The sequence below is a fragment of the Hippocampus guttulatus genome, chromosome 1 (genome assembly GCF_054856545.1).
Source record: "Hippocampus guttulatus isolate MCC_2025c chromosome 1, RoL_Hgut_1.0, whole genome shotgun sequence".
In the NCBI taxonomy this organism is placed as follows: domain Eukaryota; kingdom Metazoa; phylum Chordata; class Actinopteri; order Syngnathiformes; family Syngnathidae; genus Hippocampus; species Hippocampus guttulatus.
This window is the reverse complement of record NC_141261.1, coordinates 23,368,131-23,392,494: the sequence shown is the minus strand read 5'-3', so window position 1 is coordinate 23,392,494 and position 24,364 is coordinate 23,368,131. Positions and strand designations below refer to the sequence as shown.

General features: G+C 41.7%; 2 protein-coding genes across 5 annotated transcripts; both read left to right on the top strand.

Annotated features, from left to right (window-relative positions):
• The first annotated feature begins 238 nt into the window (after positions 1-238).
• LOC147211039 (ADP-ribosylation factor-like protein 4C) lies at positions 239-3,140 on the top strand. The gene is made up of 2 exons (XM_086120791.1): positions 239-1,181; positions 2,395-3,140. Exon 1 carries the CDS (start codon positions 532-534, stop codon positions 1,114-1,116), a length of 585 nt encoding a protein of 194 aa, XP_085976917.1. The 5' UTR covers positions 239-531; the 3' UTR covers positions 1,117-1,181; positions 2,395-3,140.
• Positions 3,141-5,631: 2,491 nt separating this feature from the next.
• aox6 (aldehyde oxidase 6) lies at positions 5,632-23,983 on the top strand. 4 transcript variants are annotated; one of them, XM_086120763.1, is made up of 34 exons: positions 5,632-5,796; positions 7,186-7,243; positions 7,361-7,457; positions 9,199-9,307; positions 10,996-11,122; positions 11,218-11,279; positions 11,369-11,431; positions 11,556-11,636; positions 12,046-12,190; positions 12,267-12,359; positions 12,433-12,584; positions 12,865-12,958; positions 13,038-13,147; positions 13,236-13,420; positions 13,653-13,959; positions 15,262-15,431; positions 15,522-15,648; positions 16,172-16,294; positions 16,580-16,676; positions 16,744-16,868; positions 16,942-17,075; positions 17,169-17,256; positions 17,330-17,416; positions 17,801-17,992; positions 19,362-19,589; positions 19,653-19,748; positions 19,815-19,943; positions 20,689-20,763; positions 20,847-20,899; positions 21,624-21,738; positions 21,811-21,876; positions 21,987-22,175; positions 22,253-22,451; positions 22,970-23,983. In XM_086120763.1, the coding sequence occupies exons 1-33, from the start codon at positions 5,743-5,745 to the stop codon at positions 22,421-22,423; spliced, it is 4,002 nt and encodes a 1,333-aa protein (XP_085976889.1). In that variant the 5' UTR covers positions 5,632-5,742; the 3' UTR covers positions 22,424-22,451; positions 22,970-23,983. The 4 variants fall into 4 exon arrangements, with proteins under 4 accessions (XP_085976889.1, XP_085976879.1, XP_085976906.1 ...); XM_086120753.1 differs by having other exon boundaries at positions 22,253-22,417; positions 22,970-23,982; XM_086120772.1 differs by lacking the exons at positions 5,632-5,796; positions 7,186-7,243; positions 7,361-7,457; positions 9,199-9,307 and having other exon boundaries at positions 11,001-11,122; positions 11,369-11,447; positions 22,253-22,417; positions 22,970-23,982.
• Positions 23,984-24,364: the final 381 nt, after the last annotated feature.

Sequence of the window (24,364 nt, the reverse complement as noted above, 5' to 3'; positions counted from 1 at the left end):
ATAAAAAATGACGCCCAAGAGACAAAGAAAATGTTTGGTATTATTATTTGATTTTTTAAAAAAACTTTACAGCTTTGCAAGGATGCTTCGGCTAAATCTGGTGAAGGGTTTGTGTGCAGAGGAAATAGTTCACGCGAGGTTTCAGAATAAAAGCGATTGACTTTATATTGCCAAATACAGTGTTTTTTTCCCTCCCAAAACCGGATGTCAGTTCTCATCCATTCTGCTACAAACATTCTAGTCGCTACATGGCTTGTTTTTCATACACGCGGAACGCACTCGTGTGGGTTAGCAAACTCAGCACCGCGACATTGCAGATGCACGAGGGGACGTAATGTGACATTTCAACGGGTTGTCACGAGTGCTCGATGCACCACCCCGCGAATATGCAGGGATGCGGAGGTTGAGAAGATGAAATGTTGATTTAGGCAGCTGGAGTGCCTCTGCGCCACCCTCCCGAGCCGCTGCCCTTTTTGAAGCATCCTTCCATCCCCGACTTGATGCCGCGCATGCAGGCACTGGTCTTGCACGATGGGGACTAGTTTCTCCAACCTGGCAGCCTTCCAGTCCCTGCACATTGTTATGCTAGGCTTGGACTCTGCTGGTAAAACCACCGTGCTTTACCGGCTCCGGTTCAACGAGTTCGTCAACACGGTGCCCACCATCGGCTTCAACACAGAGAGGATCCGGCTGGGCGGTGCAGGCACCTCCAGGGGCATCAGCTGCCACTTCTGGGACGTCGGTGGCCAAGAGAAGCTGCGGCCCCTGTGGAAGCCCTACAGCCGCTGCACGGACGGTATCGTGTACGTGGTGGATTCTGTGGACGTCGAGAGGCTGGAGGAGGCCCGGGCCGAGCTACACAAGATCACTCGCTTCTCCGAGAACCACGGGACTCCGCTGTTGGTCATCGCCAACAAGCAGGACCTGCCGCGAGCCCTGGACGTGGCGGACATCGAGCGGCAGCTGGCCCTGTCCGACCTGAGCCCGTCCACGCCGTACCACGTTCAGCCCGCCTGCGCCATCATCGGCGAGGGGCTGCACGAGGGCATGGACAAGTTGCACGAAATGATCGTCAAGAGGAGGAAATCACTCAAGCAGAAGAAGAAGAGGCAATGAGAGAAGCGGAAAGCGATCATTTTCATCTTACATGAATGACAGCATGGGACACATTGCGAGTCTCTGTATGTGATCATTTAGAATATACAGTACATTAGAGACCATTTCGGGTAAATGCACGTGATCATTCCGAGCGAGGATGTTCAGTGCTGAACACTTGTCATTAAAACGAGAAGTGTCCATTTCTGAATTTGCCTTTCACGCCCAAATTTGAGGTGGCTCACTAGGCTTTTCAGAGAACTCATGAGCATAAACTACAAAAACGTTTTTCCCCATAAAAAAGAATAATTCCCTTTACCATGTATCTGCTTTTTGCCCAACGAAACAAACCATTCGTGAAAAGCATATTTTTGCATTTAAGCACATGGCACATTTTTGATATTTAATCTTGCTAAAATCAGCTAAATGCAAATCAGTCTTTCAAGGGGATATTCTGTGCATACTTGGTAAACTCCCTGCCATGACACCATGACATCAGCATTAGACCATCCATAGTGCTTTAATGCTGACTCTTTCAATGTCAGTGACATCTTAACATTTATAAAAGAAGAGAGGAATTTTAAACTGATGTTCCATTTCATACCCAAATTTTGGGGTGGCTCATGGGCTTCTCCGAGTCAGAACTCAATTAAGCATAGCATTCAAACACATATCCTTCAGCATCTTCCGCCATAGGGACAGACAAGAGGTATTGTGATTCACTCTTTTTTTCTTGTTGTTGTTTAAAAAATGTAAATTTGAAGGATTTATTGGGGCAACTTCCTTCCGAACAATAATAGTAAAATGTCTGCATAAAAATTTGCCATTTATTAATTTATCAAGTTTGCTTTTGAGTGTTCATTACTGCGAGAAGGGAAAGCTTATCCAAGTTGAGGCAAGCTCGACTGCACCAGACTACACTTTCTAAACTACATATAACTTTAGTGAATAATATTCTGCAGAGTGGTTAAAATGTTCATTAAAAATAAGATCATCCTTAAAAGTGGTGTTACAGAAGCACACAGCGTGTATGTGTGTATATATATAACTACATAAGAGGCTGTTAGACGCAATGAAATTTTTGAGCAATAAAGCTGGATGTGATTTTTTTTCTTTTCTTTAGCCGCATATACAAACTGAATATGAGAGAAAATACAGCTATTAAGTCCATGATTATTGACAACAAATATTTGTAGCATTATTACATTTAAAGCAAATGTGGATGTGAACATTACATCAGGAGGTGGTCTTTTACATTTTTCAGCAGTGCAAATCAATTGAAAAATGTTTTGTTTGCAGGGAACCCATTTCACAATCTCCCATTGAAATGACATACATACGCACGGGCAATCATAGCCACCTGAAATCTACAAGATGAATGATGACTGCAAGTTTCTGTCCCCGTGGTGACATCACCACCTTGTCATCCATCGTGGATATCAGAACGGACCATCCCCGCACCTGGAGTCCAGGAAGACAAGATGATGTCAAGGTCATGAAGCCTTTAAACAAAACAATCACTCATGTGGAATCCCCAAAAGGAGTAAATGGAAACGGGCCCGAATGCCTTTGAACTTGCTACTTGAATGACTGTTATTGTAGCATCTTACGAAAGCTGATTTTGAAGTGCCATACTTTCAAACAGTGAGACTTTTGCACATTTGTTGGAGGAACTGTTGTTTAATTCCACCTCATCTCTTCTCAGTGTAACCACCAAGTAGCAGATGATGCTGCATGCAAGCAAAAGATGCACGATGGCTGAAGATGTTGCGCCAAATACATTTTTGTCTTCTGTTCGTCATTGCAGCTTGAGCAAAGTTTTACACCAAGGCTGTCCAAACTGGGGAACTAACAACATTTCTCTTTACATTGGTGAATAAAGAAGAAGTAAAAATGCTTTGCTCCACTCTCTGCTATGTGTCAAGGTTCACATGAGAACATATCGAATTATGGTGCTCAAGTAACTGCTTTAAAAAGGATCAGCTTAATACACACTGCTCTTTTTAACAACAGCATATGAACAATAAAAACACAATTGATGGACATATCTATCATATCTTGTTTAAACTTTTACCTCACTTCCGTTGGTTAAAAATGTGGCTTAGTAAATTGCTTTTTAGGCTAAGTAATTCTAAAATCTTTCCGTTACCCTCCCTACCTTCACATATGGGAAACCCCTTGCATAATGGGCTCCATTTCGGAAGAGATTTGCATGTGCGCTTGGCATAAAAATTGGCACATCTTCATTGTTGTGCCAGAGCAAGTCGAGTTCATCATGTTTAGAAATTTGGCAGACATCAGAAAAAAGCAAGTCTAAGTTGTGGCGTAACGCAAAGATGTGTGGTGGATGTCGTTGGTATTTCATTCATAAATATGACAACAGCGTGCATCAGTCACTCTGAATCATTGCAGAAATCGATTCATTGAATTGTCATCTTCAATATATTATTCAGACCATCCCCATTGGGCGGTCTCCAAGTGCCCACGTCACAGGGGCCAAGTTGACATCATCTGTAAGTGGAGATCTTCTTGCAGTTCCTTTTAAATGTACATTGCATGCGCCGATTGCCACCATGTAGACCGTGTGCTTCTCCTGCACTTGATTTAAAAAGAATGAGGAGAGCCGCTTCCATTGGCTGGGAAAGAAGGCAGCTGTGTTCATTTCCACAATGGCAACTGTCCCTTTCCTGCTGCGCCTGTCTGCTAAAATACCAAAAGAAAGAAAACTCCACCCATGTGCACAATTAGACTACGGTACATACTAGATTTGTGCTGAGCATGAAAATATGGCCCAACATGTCTAAATTATTGTCTATTCAGTCCTTAATCCACCAATGTAAACTGGAGAGTCAATGTACTTACCAAAATATATTTGTACGGATATTAATGAGCAACGACTTTGTTGATTTTGAAACACAGGGTGACGTTGGGCTGAACTCACAGTTGAACGTCACACCCAATGAAAACCTGGCCTGTTGATTCCCACGATGTAAAATGAAGTAGCAGTCATGCTACACATTCAAGTGCCACCTAAAGTGGCAGATTTGGAAAAGATAAGATAAGATAAGATAAGATATCCTTTATTTGTCCCGCAATGGGGAAATTACAATCAGAATTCAGAAAGGAAAAACGCTGGGTAAAAAAAACGGAGGGAAAAAAACCCCACGCTCGAACTATCCTCTTCTGAGGATAATTTAAGTCCAGGATAAAAAAGACCCTAGCACATGAATAAGCATTAGACAGTTACAACAAGTCACAAGACATAACATGTATAGGGGGGGGGATGAATGGGAAGGGGGGGGGGGGTAGGGTAGGGTAACCGCGACGCGGCTGATGATGACCAGCCGCACGGTCACCGTTGCGCCCCGCATCATCGAACCACGTCACGGGGGAAAAAGAATCGGAGCGATGAAGACGGTGATAACAAGGATGTGTATGCGCGTGTGGTTGTCCAGTTGTGTATGTGTATGCGTGTACAGGTCATAGCTGCTTCGTCGAGGTCTGCTCATCATGAAGACAGTGATGGAAAATAGAAATAGAAAATTAAAATATGTTGAGAGATGGCAGAATGCAACAACTATATTGGGCAGAAAATGTGTGTTATTTTATGCTCAACACCTCGATTTAATGCCAACTTTGAACTGTTGTGACTACTTTTTTCACCATCGTAGTTTGTTGCCAATTTCCAAGAAAAAGTAGAGATTGTGAACTTTATAGTCCCTCACACGTCAACCATGGAGCTGCAAGACAGTTTTCCGCTTGAAACAAATTTAAATCGAATCTAAATGGGTTTGTAATGATTTTGTAAATGGATGGAAAGTGAAGTGTACATGTTTTTTTCAGGAGCATGAACTGCATCTGCTGGTGCTTTAAGAGTGAATAAGCGTTTGATATACTGTACTGTGTACATTTTCATTTAACGCAATGACAAAAACGTATTATTTTTAAAGAGTGCTTCAAAGTAGGGTTGTAGTGTTTTGTGAGGGATTTCCCCCAGAACAATATTCTATATACAGTATTTACATTAATCTGAGATAATTTACATGGCTGGGTAGTTAATCATAAAAAATAGGCTACGATTATTACATCAAAATCTTTGCTTCTTTTATATTTCATACAAACGAAGACTGTCAAAGGAGGGCGGATGTGTTTCGGCCATTTAAAACAAATCATTTAAAATCATCTGTTTGAAGTAGTGATGCTCGATTTGGTTCATGACTTGATGAATGCAGTGTTTACCTCCCGCATTTTTTCCCGATGAACGAGACATCCACACGCCTTGGCTGGTATGAGTGGGACAGCCCGCATCCACACAACAAATAATTTGCCCCCCCCCCCCCCCCAAAAAACCCCTGCCAAAAATCCATTTATAAATGCCAAAAGCTAAGCGAGTTCAACACAAGGCAATGCCAGAATTGGATATTCTGATAGACAACACGTCCATAAACCATGTGACGTAATTTTAACCAATGATAAAAAGCAGTGAGCTCAAAGACTGTCCAGATTTTGAAATGATGGCAACACCGGCTACGCCCCCGCTTTCAAAAGAAAAGTCTGCGCATCGAGCCGCACACGACACCATTTAGCGCTTAACTATCATCAACAAGGAGCAGTGAGAATCGACTCATAGACCATTCTTAAGTGAAAATGTCTGCCGGCGCAGCAGGAGACACTTTGTGCTTCTTTGTCAACGGGAAAAAGGTAAGTTTGTCCTTTTTTTGTAGCTGCGTGGATGGCAATGTTCTGCTTCAACTTGTTTTAGATTCACACACTTCATGAAGTAGACTCGTACAACATAAAGAGACCCAATTCAAGAGCAGGCGGCACGGTAACGAATGGTTAGCACGTCGGTCTCGCGTTGCAGAGGTGCTGGGTTCGATTCCTGTGTGGAGTTTGCATGTTCTCCCCGTGTCTGCGTTGTTTTCCTTGGGGTACTCCGGGTTTCTTCCACGTTCCAAAAACATGCATGGCAGGCTAATGGAACATTCATTGTCCCAAGGTGTGAGTGTGATGGTTGTTTGTCGATGTCCTCCGCCTACTGCCCGAAGACAGTTGGGATAGGCTCCAGCACGTCCGAAACACTTGTGAGGATGAGCAAATTAGAAAATGGATGGATTTGTGCAGATGCCTTGCACAATATTAGAAATACATCTCACAATAACAAATAATGTTGCCTCTGTGACAATGTCAATCAACATTTTGTTGTAAGCTTTGTAAACTCATCAATTGTGCAGATTAGCTAAGGAGTGGCTGGTGAAGTTACATTTGTATAACACATGGGGATTAAAAATATACAGTAGGTTGAAATTCGACAACATCAAAGTCGTGAACATGTTAATAAAAGTGGTGCATTTAGTTTTATATTTGCTTTGATTGTGCAGGTGTAGCTAGCGTGCAGCTGGGTACTATTTCTAGGGACATGTCTTTGTAAAAGGGAAAAAAATATTTTTATTATTTTATAAACTAGAAAGTGTGGTACGTACCCCAGTTCCTCCTGGTTGTATGAGAAAGAATAACTGAATGAAATTGTTGAAATCTTTTTGAATCCAGGACAGTACATTTATGAAGTACAGATCAGTTGAATTACTGTACATTTTTACCTACAATACATTTCAAGGTAATTTTTAAGAGCTATTTTTGTTTTAACAACCACTGCTATAAACTAGGGACAATATGACTCCCAAATTTCGAAGATGAATATTCTCATTTTGAGCATATAAATGCTGTTTTTTTTCTTTTGGTCTCTTATTTTTTTCCGCAGCTGCACACTAGAAAAATGGTGTGTTGAATTTACTCAATTATACTTTTTTCAAATGGTTGCACCAAATACATTATCTGGGTCCTCATGGTTTTATTTTTTGCAACCACTTGACAAAATAAAATTCAGTAAATTCAACAACACCAACAAAATCAGCGCACACAGTGTGTTGGCATACTTTGCTGATCAACATCCAAGTAGTCCCGTAAACAATGTACTGTACGTTAAGATGATGAACATGTCCACTTGCATTTGCAATGCATTTTCTCCCTTACCACGAAATGAAATAGTTAGAAATAGCCTGAAAATCACTTGACTTGTGCTATCAACAGGTGACGGAGAAACATGTTGATCCTGAAACGACGCTACTGTCCTTCCTCAGAGAAAAGCGTATCCTTCTACTCCGCATGCACAAACATGATGACTGTATGCATTCATTCATCACAAGAGATCATGTGAGTGTTATCCAAATCTTAATGATTATTGCAACTTGACCATGATGTGAAGTGAGGTTAACTGGGACCAAATACGGTTGCGGTGGAGGAGGCTGCGGGGCCTGCACTGTGATGGTCTCACGCTATCGACCTGCAAACAAAAGCATTTGGTATCCTTCAAAATGCACTCTTCCACTATTTTTGCTGTCAATCAAGATAGAGAGCATTTGCTTCATTAGATTCTGACGGGAGTACAGGACACTGAATATACCTGATAGTCAATAATTGTTAGCTGCAGCGTAGACTTGGTGAAGCAATACCTCAATGTGGATCAAGGTAATCATTATACAACAGTGGGCAACGGTGAAATGCACTGCATATTTGCTCACTCGCTCACCTTTCATCGAAAATACCGATTTCATAACTGCGTGCAGAACATGACACCTCAGTTAAATTAGTTTTGCAACAGAATCAGAAAAATGTGTTTGCCCTAAAGGGGAAAAAAAGAGAATGTACAATTACAGCATCCAGTCAATGAGTGAATGCAATTTCTGAACAAATTGCATGTGAATTCCAAAGAGGTGAAACTGAACTAAAAAGCAGTTAAATTACTCTAATTAATTTGTTTCAGTGTACACTGAAACAAACTTCTGTAAAAATGCCACAGTACATTCACTGTTTATATTTATAATAATTGTAAAATGCTGTTAAATATTCAGTCATAGCATGTAAATTAAGAGTTACAGCATAAAACTGGATTGCTGTAGATTTCTGATGTTCTTTTCTGTAAAATATTGTTAAATATTCACGCCTACGTTAATGCTTGGTTAAGAATACCAACGTTTAATTTAACAGTATAAAACAGTATTTTCTGTCAAGCAGTAGAGATAGGGACCACATTCCGATCTCCACTGCTAGAGAAAAGCAACATTCATCGCCTAGCGTTAAAATTAACCACGAGGATTGCGGGCATGCTGTTTGGGAGAATACAAGACAGCCTGAATGGGAACACCAGATGTTTATCAAATTTTACAACATTGCGCCGTTTCCCCAACAATACTTGATAATGGGTCATCCAAGGTAGCGGTACACTTGAACCTGCTCATTTTTTTCAGCTGGCACAGACAGGCGAATACTTGGTGCATGCATGATGCTAGACATGTTTGTGATAGATTTTAGCACAAGAAGGTACACAATTTCAGTCAAATACAAGAAACACTCAAAATACGGCGCAGCCGTGGCTCAGGAGCCAGAGCGGCTTGTCCAGTAACCAAAGGCTGCGCTGTTCAAATTCCGCTCTTCTCCGTGTCATGTGTCATTTTGGCTGCATATGTAGTTTACTGTCCCCAGAGTGTTCATGCGCAGTGAATCCATTTTGGACACTTTGAGTGTGTGACTGATAAGCAGCATATAAATCTGCTGCCTTATTATTATTATTATTAAAGAGCAGATTTAATATCTAAACTGGCATGTCGTGTGCAAATACAATAAAACACTTATCCTAAAATACAGGAGTTCGCTCTTAAAATAAATAACAGTACCGGTATATGAAAATTGCCATACCACCCACTGTTATCTTTTGCTAATACTGGATGCTGTAATTCAAAATACAATACTGTTAAAATGAATTGCAGTAGTTGCATTATAAAATAACAGTTAATTCCCAGCATTACTGCTGCCAGTAATTTACTGTTATTTTACAATGAAATTTTTCATGTGGGGCGTGTGAGACTCGATGTTGGAATGCATTGAATTGGTCAAGAAATGCGGGCATAAACCTTTGGCCTTTTGCCCCGGGAATCTAGCGACCTTTGCACGTCTTGGTGCTTAATTTACTGGTTTTAGCATGTTTGATCATTTAAAGCAGCAGGATGACCCAAAGAAATTTGGACACCTTTACCGTCAAGTCAGTCATTACTCTGTCAACGCCTGCCTGCTTCCACTCTGCCAGCTTCACGGAGCCGCCATCACCACAGTGGAAGGCATTGGGAGCACTAAAACCAGGATCCACCCGGTCCAGGTCAGGCCTGCATCCTTCATATGATTGCTTACTGTACACTCAAGATGGCACCTGCTGGTTGTGGTTTTGAGCTGACTCACTGTGATTTCTTAATTTTGTTTAATACCAAAAAAAAAAAAAAAAAAAGATGATAAACTACATTGTACGTTTTACACGAAAAGCGGGGTTCCCTATCAGGCTATCATCTTAATTAATACACAATTAGAGGGAGGCAGACAGACAAGCGGGAGGACATGAGGGCAGTATTGGGTGTGCATATGCCTGAAATGTATTGTCCAATGTTTGTAGCGGCATGGGGGGCCTGTCCTCCGAGACAAGTTTCTCCTAACAAGTCTAATTCAAATTTAAATTCAAGTCCGTGGGGGGGATGTTGCTCCATGTCTGAACTTGCTGTCCTTATTACCAGCAATGGTGGGAGTCGGTTGCCAAACAAACAACAGAGAGACGGGGGTTGCACTTTCATAAAGATGAATAATGAATGTATAGTACATCTTAGCGAGCGGTCCCTATAAATGTTCTGCATGTCACGTGACCGAGATTAGCTTGAAAGAAAAAAGCCGCCTATACGCAGAACCAAGGTCGCAACATCTTGACCCGGCGTGCAGCCAACAGGTAAAGCGTGTTTCTATTTTTTTTTCATATTGTGGGTTTTATGTTGCCTGCTTTAACTGTGTTAAGTTTACAATGTTGGTACTCTATAATGTTGCGATTTACTGCAAACGCTACTTTGCTTGCGGTCCTAAATTAGCATCCTTAACTTCTCCGCGATTGTTTGCAATATCACAAACGTGCCAAAATAATGTGCGGGTTAAAGCTTTGCTATTTTGCTATTGTATAAGTTGGTTTGTGGGTGTGCCATGTGCTTTGATTGTTGCGTTTGTTTGATTAAGTGTAAGTTGTGATAAGGGTGAATTTTAAATCAGCTGGCGAGTGACTTGCCAGCTGGCGAGTGTGGCAACTGCATCGTGGTTGTACAAATTTGTCAATCCACTCATCCATTTTCTGATCGGCTTATCCTCTTAAGAGCAGCGGGGCGTGCTGGATCCAATCCAAGTTGTCTTCGGGCGAAAGGCGGAGTACATCCTAAACCGGTTGCCAGCCAATCACAGGGCACACAGAGACGAACAATCACACCTTGGGACCATTTAGTGTTCCATGAACTTGCCACGCATGTTTTTGGAATGTGGGAGGAAACCGGAGTACCCGACCTAACCAGTCGACCACCGGGCCGCACCAAATTTATTAATGGCCTTGTTAATTGGTTGGATAGTGCCATTCCTGATTATGAGGATACAATGAACCTCCACCTGCTTTTGGCCCTGCTACAAATATTTGTAATCCACGAGTAACAAAAAGATAAGATGAGATAAGAAAACCTTTATTGTTTTATAATGGAGAAATTCACAATTTACAGCAGAAAGGAAGAAAGTAGAGGCAACAGAAAGTATTTGCATGAACAAAAATGAACTGTACACAGTACAGAATGAAATATAAAATATAAGCTTAAAGCATATATGCATCTGCAAACGTGGCTGTGCTATTTAAAATGAGCTTGTTATTTCCAATCAATGTCACAGCAGTCTTAAATTTCGCAAATGCCTGGGTTCACTGTAAGCTACATACAACCTGAAACAACATATTCGAACACAGCCTTCGTTTGTCATCAGCATTGCCTGATGTGTTTCTAGGAGCGAATAGCGAAGGCGCACGGCTCACAGTGCGGCTTTTGCACTCCGGGTATGGTGATGTCCATGTACACCCTCCTTCGGAATAACCCTCAGCCCAGCCTAGAGGACATCACTCAGGCACTCGCCGGTACTTCCAGACTGATATGATTTTTATTTCACCCTCCCAAATGAGCAGAGGTCACTGATCAGACATGTTATTTGACCTTCGCCCTCATGATTCAGGAAATCTTTGCCGCTGCACTGGCTATCGCCCAATCATTGATGGCTGCAGGACCTTTTGTCAGGTGCGTCTGCTGCAGTCCACTGAATTCATAGCAGAAATTCGTTTTTGGTAGCTAAGCATTCAAATTGAAAAGGTGTTTAACCCAAGCAGGAAGCCAATTGCTGTCAACTCAACGGAGGCACTAACAGTGGCAGCGAAGAAGAAAACCCTGGAGTCAGTTGAACTGGTGGTATTTTGCTGCCATTTCTTTTCTTGGGATTTCCCATGAAAAATTTTTCATAACCTCCTGTTAAGCTAGCATGACAAATTCTTTACTTGGCCATGTGATGTTTTACAGGAAACTCCCTTGTTGTTTGACAAGTCACAGTTCCTGCCCATAGATCATACACAAGAACTGATCTTTCCCCCTGAACTGATTGTAAGTATCTTCACACACAAAGAGTTCCATTCAGCATGTACAGAGTGGAGCAGTACAGTGGATGAGTGGTTAGCAAGTCTGCCTCACAGTTAAACAGGCCCATGTTGGAATCTCTGCTATGTGGAATTTGCATGCTCTTCCCCTGGTTGCGTACTGTAGGTTTCCTCCAGGTACGCTGGCTTCCTCCATTACATTCCAAAAATCATACTTCTTCGACTAATTAAATACTTTAAATTGTTCAGAGGTGTGAACGTGAGTGTAAATGGGTGTTCATCTATACATACCATGCCAATGGCTGCCTACGTCGCTAAATCAGCTCACGCTAACCCCACTTAGAATAGATAGAAAATGGATGGATGGATACCGAGTACTGGACTGCTCATTTGGCCTGTTATATTCTTGCTTGCAGCTGATGGCGGAGACCTCTAGCCCGCAGACACTCACCTTTCATGGGGAGAGGGTCACATGTGTGTCCCCTGTCCTGCTTGAAGAGCTGGTCCAGCTGAAGACCAGCAACCCAGAAGCTCCACTGATCATGGGAAACACTAAATTAGGTCAAAATGAATATTATGTCGTCTGAGGAGAAGAGTCCTGTGTGCAATATGCTGACCTTTGTAGTCTGTTTTAAAGGTCCGGATTTTAAATTCAAGGGCGTTGTGCATCCATTGATTATATCACCCATCCGAGTCTTGGAGCTGTTTGAGGTGACTGAGACCACACACGGTGGGTAATGTCCATTTGACTTTGCTTTGACAGCCAATGATTGTTCACATCACTAGTTCTTGGTTCCCTGTAGGTGTTTGGGTGGGAACAGGCTTCCCACTCTCCGAGATCTGGGCTATTTTAAAGAAACTCTGTCGCCAGTTTCCAGAGGAGAAGACAGACCTTTTCAGAGCGCTGATCCAACAACTGCAGAATCTTGGGAGCCAGCAGATCTGTAATGTTGCCGTAAGTATGCAGTGATCCCTCACTTATCGTGGTTAATGGGGACCGGGACCCTGCCGCGATAAGTGAAAAACCGCGAAAGACGGTTTGCTTCTGGCTTGCTTCTGGCAAGCTATGCCCATTAACAATGGCACTCTGGAAAAAAACAAAACGTGATGTGCTGAAGCCATGATAAATGAAGTGTGATATAGCGAGGGATCACTGTACACCCCCACCTCCCTGAATATGCAGGAGGTCACTGAACAAGAAGAAGAATCATCTGACAAACATTTTGCTTCTTTAGACCCTTGGAGGACACATCATGAGTGCGCATCCAAACTCAGACCTGAACCCAATTCTGGCTGCTGGGAATTGCAGCGTGAGCACCATCTCCTCTGGTGAGATTTTGGCAACAGGAACTGTGGACACTTTAGATTATCTGTGCTGGCTCACATGATTGCTATTGTCAATCACCAGGAGGATGGCGAGAGGTTCCCCTCAATCAGGAATTCTTTCTGAGCTTTGGGAAAACGATCCTGAGGCCAGAGGAAATTGTGGTCTCTGTGCTGATCCCTTTTACCAGAAAGGTAAAATTGTTTCTTTTGAGAATACCTAAAAAGCAGACACATTAACGGCAATATTAATATTTGGTCCCATTCCATGTTTCTGCTACAGGGAGAACTTGTTCGTGCATTTCGCCAGGCTCCAAGGAAGGAGTGTGCTTTTGCCACAATAACAACCGGGATGCGAGTGTTGTTCTCCGAAGGATTCAGAGTAGTGGAGGACGTCAGTATATACTTTGGCGGTATAGGACCAAAAACAGCCAAAGCTGTCCAAACTTGCGCTACAATTGTTGCGCGGTAAGACGGATTTGATGTTGGACCACAAGATTAAACAATGACGATACATGATTTACTCTGTATCATTGTTGTTGTTTTTTTTAATCAGTTTTTCTGATTTTTTTTTAAGAATTTGATCACTCCACAAATGTTAGGTCCAAGGCAAACAGATCAATTCTTCGTTCTTGAGGAAGTTTAACTTTTAAAAGTCTAGTTATTTAATGGTGTTAAATTAAGTATGAATCTTATTCAGACCTTGGAATGCTGAAACCCTGAGCCGGGCTTATGAGGCGCTTGTGAAGGAGTTTGACTTCCCACCTTCAATTCCGGGAGGAAAAGCAGAATTCTGTCGCTCTCTGACTCTCAGCTTCCTCTTCAAATTCAACCTTGAGGTCCTGCAGAGCCTCAAAAAGATGGTAACCACTTGCGTCAAAGGCTATCTTGTTTATGTTGTGGAGGTTTCAAATAAGTGTTTTTTGCAGAATGTGATTGAAAACATTGTTGTGGAGAATATGGAACCGCTACCCAGAGAAATCCAGCTGAGCCAGCAGCATTTCCAGGTATGTCTTGGGAATATGACCCAAAAACATTGTCCCACTGTGACTGGAGAGGCTGAGCTAGGTTTCAACCATGTAGCAATAAAAGTAAGTAATTATATTTGCAGAAGACGATTACGGTAAACTGAAAATATGCAATGAATAGGAGGGGTCTCAGGATGGAGCCTTGAGGTACACAGATGATGATCGGTAACAGATTAAGTTGAATGAACTGATACAACCAGGAAGGCAGGATTTGAAGTAGTGTAAGATACCATCACACATGAGTTTATTCATCAGAATGCTGTGGGATGTGTTTTGAAGGCTGCGTTCAGATCTGGGAGATGGATATTGAACAGACCATTTATTTGATAAGATTTTGGTTTTGTTTTAAAGAATAGCAGGTAACCCATCATTTAATTTGATTTGTCTGTCAGTATACTTTTTGACATATGTGATGTTTTTCTTTGTTTGATGCAAGCCTTTAGCGTGTACTCATATCTTTTAAAAATGCTGAATAAAGCCTTTGCAACTAAATAATGTAAAATATTATTTAAATGCAAATGAAATTTTAGTTTTGCTCTACTTATAGTATCAAGTTTGCAAATCATTGTTAATGTTAGAGTTTTTGCACAAGCATATATGCTAGCTGTGTTAGCTGCTACAGATGGTCAATGCAAACTCAGCTATATAACAAAAAAGTCAAATGTCATTGTCCATTTCTAATAATATGGGGAACGGGGTTGCATTGTTGGCTTGAGTGGCACACTCATAGCAGAAAAGATTTACCTTAGGTCTATCCAGGGTCACATCAATTATCTCGATTGCATCATTTCAGGTATAGCTCAGTTTTTTTTTTCTCTTTTACCAGATGGCTTAAATGTTTTTAGTCGCAAGATTGTTTTTATGTTGAGAGACAAAACATCAGACCATAATTACTGTAATTTATAATGTGTCTGTCATTTTAAAAATGTTTTAATAATCACGAGGAAGACCAAATCCTACTCCCAAAAAAGTTGACCTATTATGTCATATACTGTATATAAATTGGTCATCAAGACGGGAGTATGGGGAGTGTGTGGGGCAAATTAGGCTATGCTTAAGCACTATTGTTTTAATTCTACAACATCGACTATTACATTAAGTCTTTGCACAACTATAATGTACACAACAAGTGTACCATACTTCAGTATTTTGTGCTTGGATTATTTTAATGTCATGAAGGGGACAGAAAATGTCATCCAATTCTGGAATACCAGCCAGTTCTAGTTCCAGGCAGAGTCCATTTCTCATGGTCGTATCAAACAATGGCTCCCAATTGTTCAGCATGTGTCAAAGGGCCAAAGTGACCAGGACCCCGTGGGCCGTGCCATCATTCATAGCTCCGCCATAAGCCAGGCCACAGGCGAGGCAATTTACTGCGATGATCTCCCAAAGACTGATGGCGAGCTTTTCCTGTCGCTGGTCACTAGCTCACGGGCGCATGCCAAGATCATGTGAGGAAAACCATTTTGGTCAATATCCTATGTTCCACCTGTTTTACTAAGTTTTGTCTTTTTTTTTTTTTTTGTTTGTTTGTTTTAAAGTAATGTGGACGTGACTGATGCGCTGCTACTTCCAGGGGTGGTCGATGTCATCACAGCAAACGATATTCCTGGGAAGAAAACTCGCATGTTTTCAGGTTATGATGAAGAAATGCTCGCTCAGACACAGGTAAAGATAATAATAATAATAATACATTTCATTTATAAGCGCCTTTCAAAACACTCAAGGACACTTTACAACCAAAACAAGAACAAAACAGGTGAAGTGGACAGTGTGGACATGTCCCCACCACTTTCTGAATATCTTCTACAGTTTGGGAATGGCTGGGTTAGCATTTGATTAAAAACATGTCAGAAAATACATAGAAACATTGATCAGATCAAGTCAGCTAATGTCTTTGAGTGTCGTTTTGCTTAAAACACGTAGATAGTTTGCTGTCATGATGGACAAAGTAAATCAGAGCACATGCATTTGTAGGAGATCTCCGAAAATAATAATAAAATGGTTAAAAACGTTCTCGCTTCCATTTCACATTGTGTGCAATAAGCATGTTCTTTGGCCTCTATAGCAAGGAGTAGTTGAATGCAAGAAAATGGTCATTTGTTCACAAAAACTGCTTTACTTCTGAAAAATGCGTCCACCCCCACCCTCCGTCTGCATGTTCGCAAACTGCTTCTGTATTTGTGTCCAGGTGTCGTGCATCGGTCAGATAGTGTGTGCTGTTTTGGCGGATACTAGAGCACATGCCAGAAGAGCCGCATCAGCGGTGAACATCAGCTATGAAGACTTGCCAGAACCCATATTTACTATCGAGGTGAGTTTACAGCAGGGGTCACCAACGATGGTCCTCGAGGGCCACTATCCACAGTGTTTTAGATGTCTTTCCCCTTCAACGCACCTGATTAAATCATCATCTCATCACAATCTGGATTATTTGAATGAGATTTGTTGGAGGAAGGAGACATCTACCGCATTGTGGATAGGGGCCCTTTCGGACCGGAGTTGGTGACGTCTGGTTGACGGAAACGACATACGAAAGCATGACGGCTTCTATTTGATGGAGCGTTTGAGACAAGTGTTCCGCCCCTGTCTGAAACAGGACGCCATCAAGAGGTCATCCTACTTTGAGCCAAGGAGGAAGCTCGAAAGAGGAAACGTGGAAGAGGCCTTCAAAAGTGTTGATCTGGTTCATGAAGGTAAACAGCGTTCAAACTCAGTGCAGTAAATGACTTCAAAATGTCAACCTTTTAATATTTTGTTCAGGGGTAATTCGCATTGGTGGCCAGGAGCATTTCTATATGGAGACTCAGAGCATACTGGTTGTTCCATTGAGAGAGCAGGCGGAGTTTAGAATTTATGCGTCTTCTCAGTCGCCGACATCAGTTCAAGTACGTTGTATCTGTCTGCCGTACATTTCCGCCCGCATGACATCAGACGAGCTCTCATATCGCCTCCCTTCAGATCGCCGTCTCTGAGACGTTGGCCATACCAGCCAACCGAGTTAGCTGTCATGTCAAGAGACTGGGTGGAGCATTTGGAGGGAAATTTGTTAAAACCGTGATACTGGCTTGTATCACGTCTGTGGCTGCGTGGAAGTGGGTCTTCATACATCAGAAACTCAAAAAATTATATCCTCTTCAAGTCTCTTACTTCACCAAAGAGGTTTGATTTTTTTTTTTTCCTTTCAGGACTAATTGTGCAGTCCGCTGCGTTCTGGAGCGAGGTGAGGACATGCTGATCACTGGTGGACGACATCCTGTGCTGGGAAAATATAAGGTAGTGCACATATTTGTCCAAAAGCTCTGCCTTTTGAAGTTCAGCCGCTTGCAAGCAAGTGTGTTTGTTTCAGGTTGGCTTCCAGAAAGATGGAAGGATCCTTGCGGCAGATATCCAAATTTGGACCAATGCTGGCAACGCAGTGGATGTATCCATCTTTGTACGTACCAATTTCCACCAAGCTGTTAACTTCAGCTGGGTTTGCTTGGCTTTCTCTTTGCAGATTTTAATAAGCTTCACTTTCAGGAAAAAAAAGGCAGACCAAAATTGATTCATATCAATGGTCCAACAAATATGTTTTACCAAAAAGGTGCCTTTGAATAAAGCTTGAATTCTTGTACAAAGTAATAGGCAGAGACACGTGAAGAAGACAAGATACAATGTTGCTTGTGAACACTCCGAATGATTGGGTGCTGCTATGATGTCCCAATGATGGTGATGACGGCGCAAGTCGGGTCACCATTCCGAATCATATGAACCGATCCGCACGGCTTGGTGTCAACGTGGTTTTCATTGCAATTCTCAGATGTTACTGATCTTGCAGGTAGCGGAGAAGATCCTGCTTCATCTGGACAATGCCTACAATATTCCAAACCTGCGTGGCCGAGCTGCCGCCTGCAGAACCAACCTGCCGTCCAACACCTCCTTCCGAGGCTTTGGGGTGCCTCAGGTTGCCTGCGTTATAGAGAACTTGATCAGCGATGTGGGGCTAATGCTACAGCGTCCTGTGGATCAGGTCAATTAAAATCAAATCCTCTTGACGAATTACTGTACTACCTTGACGTATAAGTGCCCCGATTGACAAATGTTTCAAGTTACTGGCTTTCGCTCGTTCAATTTTTTGGGTTTGTGTTGTACTCAACTCAATTCAACTGTATTTATTGAGCACTTTAAAACAACCATCGCTGTATACAAAGTGCTGTGCATGGAGCAAATATCATATATACAACAATAAAACAACAAATTAATAACAAAGACAGTAGAAAGCACCAAACAGTAAGACTCAGATCAAGTCTTGTAAGCAAAAACTGTTGGCACGTAATATGAAACATCATAGGTGGGCTAACTGAACTAGAACTGATATTGTGTTCGTTAAAAAATTTTCAACAATATTCAGACAATGCAAACAATAGTCACAAGCTGATCCTCCAGCTCTGCAGCTTTGTTCGTCAGGGTTATAAACCCTTGGGAGTTTTTATTATCATGATTTTTTGATTTGTTCTGGCTTTTTAAAACTTTGTTCATTTTACCGGGTAATTAGTTTTCAGAATGCGTTTGTTCCTTTGTATTCATTTTTATTTTTTCAAAAATGCTTTCCGTCAGTTTAGTTCTTAGTTTTAGTTTTTTTTTAATATATAGAATTTTTGTCCTGTGCAAGATTAAAAAAAAAAAAAAGTAATTATTATGTCGTAATGTAAACTGCAATTCCTGTCATTCCTGTTTGACTTTCCGTCTTTCAGTATGGACTTATAGTAATACCGAAATAAATATACTTAAAATTAACTCCAAAATGTCATGTACGACATTAATTGACAAAGACGAAAAGAACATTTTTTTTGTACATATAGTTTTAGCTAGTTTTGTAAACATAAGATGTAGTTTCAGTTAGTTATCACTCTTTTAAAGCACTGCCATTTTCATTTTATTTCTTTGACATCATTTTTTTGTTCAATTTAAGTTTGTCTATTTTGTTTCTCAGAAAATGGATGGATGTTCCTTTTCATTAACCCCAATAACCCTGATGTATGTTACACTGTCTCCTCATGGCCAAAGCCCGCACCAGATGGAGCGACACAATGTCCATTGAAAACATGAAATCAGAATGCAAACCTGCTTTCATTCTGAACAATCTATTTAACTATGTTATTGTAGTATGCTTTTATACAGTACAATGCTGTAGAGTTACACTGCTGGTTATTTTTTTTTTAAACATATTTTGCAGGGGAAGGAAGGGATTATGGCTTTTTTGATTTATTGTAACGGAAAAGGTTGACTTGAAGAATGATTGATTTGAATTACAAGTGTAGTCATGAAATAAATTAAAGCCGTTAGTCAAGGCACCATTGTATTGGACTTAAACGTCTAACTAATGGATGATTGATCAGGTTCGAGAGATCAACATGTACAAGGGGCCGTCACTCACCCACTACAAGGTGGAATTCAGCCCGGAGAACTTGCTGCGTTGCTGGGACGAATGTAAGGCCAAGTCGGACTTCTGCGCTCGCCGCATTGCTGTCGACACATTCAACGAGCAGAACCGCTGGAAAAAGAGAGGGCTCTCCATCATCCCGATCAAATATGGCATAGCCTTCTCGGAGGGCGTCATGAATCAAGTAAGCTGTTTCTGTTTGAGCGCCGTCTTCCAAAACAATGTGGAATACGTTCTGTGTATTTAGTCTGCGGCTCTAGTGAACATCTATCAGGACGGATCTGTTTTGGTAACTCATGGCGGGACAGAGATGGGTCAAGGAGTCCATACCAAAATGCAGCAGGTAGGGAAGTGGATGTCTCAGCGGCAGAAATTCCTGAATAATCACTCAACATTTGTTTGCGAGCAGGTGGCGAGCCGGGAGCTTCACATCCCGATGACAAAAGTCTACATCGGTGAAACCAGCACCAACGCCGTTCCCAACACATTTATCTCTGCTGCTTCCTTTGGCACCGATGCCAATGGCATGGCCGTCAAGGTCTGCGACCTTTTCCTGTTACTTTTACCGCTTATTTTGAAGCACTAACACCATAATGGCCAGATTGACGGCAGGTGTGCGCGTGCAAAACAGGATTGCGTTGTTCGTGGGCTTCCCCATAATTCGGGCTTGCTTTCTTTTCTGTGACTCAGTAAGGTTTGTTGGCCTTTTATACGAACACTTACAACACCATCAAAACAACAACTCCATCATGTTGGGTTTGCCTTCCAATCTTAATCGATCACTAGCCCACCAACTGCGCGTGTACTCTGTTAGAGTGAACAATTGAATTTAGTGGCTGTTATGTGGGCTTTTAGTAAATGAGGCCTGAGCGGTACCTTTACTCGTACTCCTAAAACTGTAGTTTGTTTTAATTAAACTCTTGGTGATCTCCCCGCCTTTGTATTGTTCAGTTGGTCACGTGCGAACACAGAAAAGAACTCTGGTGTGGATGAAATCAAACTTTCCTAGACCTCCCGGAATTGGTCTCGGTTCGGTCCCAAGTGCACTGGAGAGCGCCTCCCGTGTGATGTGAAAACCATCCTGCCTCAGTACTTTATGGCTTGCCTATGAGTTAAATACTTTTTACCCTAAATGGCTCCTCTTATTGTATTCCGTGATGCAACATTTGCGAAAATAATACGTTGTTTTCCCGCAGCTCCAGAATTTGAATGCATTTATTTGTAGCTTTTAACGATACAGGTGTGAACACAGTGTTTAAAATGTATATGTTTTCTTTCTTTAGAATGCCTGTCAGACTCTTTACCAGGGACTGGAGCCAATCCGACAGAAGCACCCGAAAGGAACTTGGGAGAGTTGGGTGGGATGAAATGAGAAATTCGATTGAGGAAGGCTGATCCATACACCGAACAGCTTCAAAGTATTCCATGACTTTCTTTGCAGGTCAGTGCAGCTGTTATGGAGAAGATCAGCTTGTCTGCTACTGGATTTTCCAGGTGAATGTCCAACAGATGTGACATCTTGAAAACACACAACAGTACAATATATCGACACCGTTTTCGAGAAACCTCCTGAAATAAGTCATTAGGATGCCAAAAAGTACCATCTATGGCGCAAGTGGGGGACCACGTGAGCAAACACTTACCAAGAAATTCCTATACAGCTTAATATATGCCATCGCTGTGAAGTCAAAAAGAATTGGTTTGCAGGAGTACTAGCTACATTTCAGTGCCCAGGTACTGCTGGCGAGGGGCCATAGGGGTGCCAATGTCTATGATCAACTATCAGAACTCACAGCATTGACTTTGGTGACAGTATGGTATTTGCGGTTGTAGGGGAGCTAGCAATCAGGCGCGAGTATGCAGCGCTATTGGATGAATCAAGTTTTTGAACTTGTTTGATTTGAGTTAAACCTAGATGGTTTTCGTTGGTGTCATGTTGCCCGTTCGGAGAGGAGCTGCTAAGGGCTAGCCCTTCAAGGCATCAACTGCTTGCAGCTCGGGACCGAGTGGAGATTCCCAAGTAGCAACACAAGAAAGAGACAATCCTTCATTTTAGCATTTGTCTACTGTGAACTGCGTTACAGTCAACGGAAACGGGTGAATTTCCAGCATTTTAGGACAAACAAGCAACTTGGTGGGCGGGCACGACCCACCAGTGGTGTTCAAGGAACAACTCAAACAACTGAGTACGTGAACATAGTGTTTCCTGTCTGTTCAGGGGTCCAGACAGCTATATAGACTGGGACAAGATGGAGGGTCAGCCCTTCCCTTACTTCACATATGGGGTCTGCTGTAGCGAGGTGGAGCTGGACTGCCTCACTGGAGACTACAGGGTCCGTTCAGAAGCGACTATCAGTCTGTTGCTGCGGTAGCAAACACTGATGTTGTTTTTTTGGCCTTTTTAGACCATGAGGACAAACATTGTTGCCGACGTTGGCCAAAGTTTGAACCCGTCCGTGGACATTGGCCAAGTGAGGATATCCAAAACCTGACGCAATCCAGAACAGCCTTTTTGTTGTTTTTCTGACATGGTCATGCAATTTATTACAATATTTCCTTTGTCGCAAATCGCCTCGTGCAGATTGAAGGCGCGTTCATGCAGGGTTTGGGTCTTTTCACCATGGAGGAATTAAAGTTTTCCCCCTGCGGCCTTCTGTACACCCGAGGGCCATCTCAGTACAAGATCCCTGCTGTGTGCGATCTGCCGCTGAGCTTTAACGTCCATCTCCTCTCTGACTCCAACAATCCCCACGCCATCTACTCCTCCAAGGTCAGAGGTTGTCTTGAAGCGGGTATTTGCTTTTGCTCTCGGTTAACCCTCTGCACTTTCATCTTTTACCCCTCCAGGGTATCGGCGAGCCCACCCTCTTTTTGGGCAGCTCAGTGTTCTTTGCGATCAAAGATGCTGTCGCAGCAGCACGTAAAGAGGTTGGCCTTTCGGGTCCGTTTTCATTGGACAGCCCAGCTACCGCCGAGAGGATTTGCCTTGCGTGCGCATCCCCGTTTGCCCAGGCGTGAAGCTGTCTTCCTCTTAATATACATCAACGTAATGAGTTATTTTGTAATATTTGTGTTTTTTCTTTTTGTGCTTGTTATTTCAGAATGAGATTTGAATCTGTTTTACATCTCACATTTCTTGTGTTCGTTTTTGCTGTAATGGATGAGAATTAAAGTCACAGTGTGGTGTGGTGTGACAAGACAGTTATCGGTGTTATACTGTATAGTATGAAATTTTGGAAGATGTGAGTTTCATGCAAAATGGATCAGGGTTGCCTCGAGAATTCCTTTGCCTGGTGCTGAACACAAATATTCCTCTCATAGCCATTTCTAGTGATAAGAGAAAAATCACACATTTAAAGAACAAACATTAAAAAATGTGAAAAAATTGATCATATTTACAAGTACAGTATTTTAGAAAAAGGTGGTTGCTATTCAACTGCCCTTGGGTTTTAGTTATATTGATTAAACCAGTAAAATAATAAACATGATGGTCTCAAAACAATTGTCATTTTTTTATACTGTTACGAATTATGCATTTATTTATTTAATTTGTGTGCCTTTCAGAATCTAGAGAAGGAAACAGGATGATTCCAACCCTGGGCTATAAACATCTAAAAGGCTCAGTCATCTATGGTGACTCTTGACAGGTTTTTTTTTCACCTACATCTTTATTATTTTAATAACATACAAGACAATGTGAGTCTGATGCAACACTTGAATACGATAAAAGAAAACCTTTTCATGTCCACATGGAGTTAATTTTTACAACATCCACATGTAACTACGAGGAAGTTCTATAAACAAAAAGGCCAGCTCAAGAGCCTTTATATATACTGTATATAAAATATATATATACATGTTTAAAAATGTAAGTGATCATTCTCCTAATTCGTGGTGTTTTTACCTGTTGACAGTTGACAAGTTGCAAACCCTCGATTACAACATGAACTCTGCTTACTTGTCTTATGTATGACTTCTTGAAAGCTCCATACTGTTATGCTCATCTCAATAGTTGTACAGTAGAAGTACAACTACAAAATGTTGTACCTGATACTTGAATATGACACAAATAAATATGATCTTTCCCTCTAAGAAATGGTGAGAAGGTATTGTTTTGAAAGAGCTTAACTACATCAACAGTTGGATGATGACAAGGTTCATGCCAAAACCACCAGCGTCTCGTAATCAATCAAAAATTCTCCCCCACCTATCTTGGAAATGTGCATTGTGCATCATCATCGACGTACCAGGCATTTTGGAGACAAGGGGACAACAATGCAAGACGTGAAACGTGCTCTGTCGCATTGTTCCCTTTGACTGACTGTCATATTTAGCCAGTTGAATTGAAATACTGTATGGTTCAACTGTTGCCATGTTAGGGTTTGCAGCAATGGTTCTCCCAATCGCAAAGTGACGAAAGTTGACAACAGAAAAAGGTTTTATCTGTTCGCTGCTTAGCGGAAGACAGAAGGAAAACTAGTTTCAGAGATCTCAAAGCAACATCACATGGCTTGGTTGCTAGCTGAAAAAAAAAAAAAAAAAATCACCTTCGGCAACCTTTCGTCAACTGTCAGAGCGTGCTCGGTACATTTTCATGAGGAATACCACTGCTGTAGGTTTTCTTTTCTTCTATAAGAAATCAATTGTGTTATAAAGAGCCATTTTCATCTTGCCAGTTGTTTCTGCCTTTTTACTGAACTGTGTTAAATGTGTTTTACAAACAGGGATCAGTTAGTCAAGTCAGCTTCATTATCAAATATGCTCTCTGTACAACATACAGCACAGATTAAATTTATTTCCTCTCAACCACGGTGCAAACATGCAACAGTTACAGTTGGAAAAGTAAAAAAAATAAAAATAAAAAATCAAACTTCATTAACAAATGAACAGAAAACAATATACGGACCAATAGTGCAGCAACACTGCACACGATTTATGGCTGGCAGGGAAGCATAAATC